Source organism: Cynoglossus semilaevis, chromosome 20 (genome assembly GCF_000523025.1).
Source record: "Cynoglossus semilaevis isolate Cse_v1.0 chromosome 20, Cse_v1.0, whole genome shotgun sequence".
NCBI classification, from domain to species: Eukaryota; Metazoa; Chordata; class Actinopteri; order Pleuronectiformes; family Cynoglossidae; genus Cynoglossus; species Cynoglossus semilaevis.
In genome coordinates this window covers 14,535,274-14,537,509 of record NC_024326.1, presented here as the reverse complement: position 1 = coordinate 14,537,509, position 2,236 = coordinate 14,535,274, and the positions used below count along the sequence as shown (strand labels likewise).

The following is a 2,236-nucleotide window of genomic DNA, read 5'->3' as shown; positions in this document are numbered from 1 at the left end:
GGGCCCACCTGTCCTGGACCCACCTGTCCCCTGTCTGCGGCCGGGTCCTGTTGGGGAGGAAAGGCACTGTCATTTGTAGATTGTCCTAAACTTTTAGTGGATGAAATCTCTTTGTTGATGCTGCAGATCTTGTCTACGTCCGTGAGAGAATTTCCGGCAGGCCCTCCTGAGATTTGCTTCAGTTTTAGATCTTCAGTAGGTATTTGACGTACAAGACTTGGTTGTTCTTCAGCTCGAGAATTGAACTGTTTTCTATAGGAGGCAGCACGTTCTCCGTAATGCTCCAGCCAGGAACCCGTCTGTCTTGAACACCACCTCCCAGGATCTGAGTGCATCTGCAAAGTTTCTGCCCTCCACCTTATGTTTGCAATTTCATTGCGGTTGATTGAAACGGATCGTGGGAGTGGGGGTCTTCTATAGGATGGAGGTGGGATGTAGCCAGGTGGCTCCATTCCATAAATGACAGAGTGTTGTGCGTAATAGTCATGTCTGAACTCCCCTCCTCTCGGATAATAGATAGACCTGTCTTTTTGTTTGGCACCCTGGTCTAAAGCAAGCATTTCTGCGCTACCCCTGGTCTGCTGGTGAATCTCGTATGACGGAGGCTTTAAAGGCCCGCTGAACCTGGGCTTTGGTAAAAGTGCAACATGGCTGCTTGGCCCAGAATTCCTACTCCACCGCTCCCTGCCAACAGCACTACTGTAGACGTACCTACTATAGGGCCCAGAGAAGACAGTGCTGCTAATCCTCTGCTGTCTGTCAGGTAGGCTAGGTCTGGACGGAATGAGTTCTCTGCCCACGATTCCATCAGGTGACAAAACTCTAGGAAGAGACTGAGACTTTGCTTTAGTTCTGGGGTGAAAAAACCCATCAGGCGTCCTCAAGCGATACTGGTCCTGAGCCCACCTTTCCCCATCCCCGTCAGACAACTGTCTTCCCAGGCCAACGGCAGGCCTCCAGTCCTCTGTACCCAGACTTTGACATTTTCTCTCCCCGGTGACTCTTAGCTGACCAGGGGCTGCATCTGGGTCTCTTAGCCAAGAAATGTCCTCCCACAGCTGCCTCGCCTGCCTCTCTGCCTCTGCAGCAGTTATCAGGGCCTGTGGCCTCCACGCAGCAGCAGACGCCCTCAGCTCCCTCCCATCAGCATAGTCCAAGAGAATGCTGAAGTCTTGGCCACGCCTCCGCCAGTATGAAATATCTCTTTCCTCATGGCTCAGAGGCTCTGAATAGGTTAAACTAGGAACATCATAGAACCTGAAAGGACAGATAAGCTCAGAGTTAAACAGTTTCATTGGTATATACCTGTGTTTGCGGCAAATTATTAATATTAGACACAGACAAAATAAAACAACTCAACGGGACCAAGGTAAAAGCCTAAAAATCATACTTATATTTTTGGTAAATTGCACTGAAAATCATTCTTCTGAAAACAAAACGATAAATGACTAAAATAAATATGACTAAATATTTAAGGCGGCGTGTTCATCTGTTTAGCTTTGATGGCATCAGCCTTTCCGGTGCAACTTCATCAAGAAGCCCGGATACACTGTACAGTACGAGACAGAAGTGCTTGAGTCAGCGACTCCCGAGTCCCTTAAAGACACCGTGAAATAGTGATGCTACAGCAACATGATCTGCATGTTAAATTATGCTGACCCAGTCTAACGGGCTGGTCATTTGGACGTGGAACGGAGCCAAATAGTGATCTGTAACAGCAGCAAGTTAAAGAAGTCGAAGCACTGTTCGATCAGTTAGGGTACTGTTAGCAGCATGCTAGTCCAAGAGTGCTCTATGTCTGGTAGAAGGAGAAAAGAAAAATAGACATAAAAAGGTGTGTTTTGATATCACTCCTGAAGGCTGCATGTGATCCTGTCAGTATTTGCAGCATTTGCTTAAGATGGTATAAAATCGTAACTGACTTAAGTGACAGTTGGCAGGTGATAAAGCAAAGTTGCTGCGTTGGAGATAATTTTAGTAGCGGATTCATATTTACCTCGGAGGTGCAGTATGTGGCTGCGATGCACGCAGCACTGCCAAAACAATTACATTAGAGGTGGCGCACTATATCATAAAAGATTAAGTCTGAAAATCCAAGTGTCACTTCTCTGTGTTAAAGAGGGTCATTTGTTAAATTACACTGTAATTTCTAATTTCCTCCAGCTGTCGGGGTAATTCTCCCGCTCTCAGGGAGGGGGCACTGCTGAAGGAAGCAGAAGGAAACACTGGGTAATCC

The 2,236-nt window shown here is 47.1% G+C and overlaps 1 protein-coding gene across 1 annotated transcript in view; it reads right to left on the bottom strand.

Moving 5' to 3' along the window:
* jcadb (junctional cadherin 5 associated b) overlaps positions 1–2,236 on the bottom strand; it is a 14,379-nt gene that overhangs the window by 4,131 nt on the left and 8,012 nt on the right. The window contains exon 3 of the mRNA XM_025052457.1: positions 9–1,257. Coding sequence (XP_024908225.1) covers positions 9–1,257 — 1,249 coding nt within the window. The remainder of the gene's footprint in view (positions 1–8; positions 1,258–2,236) is intronic.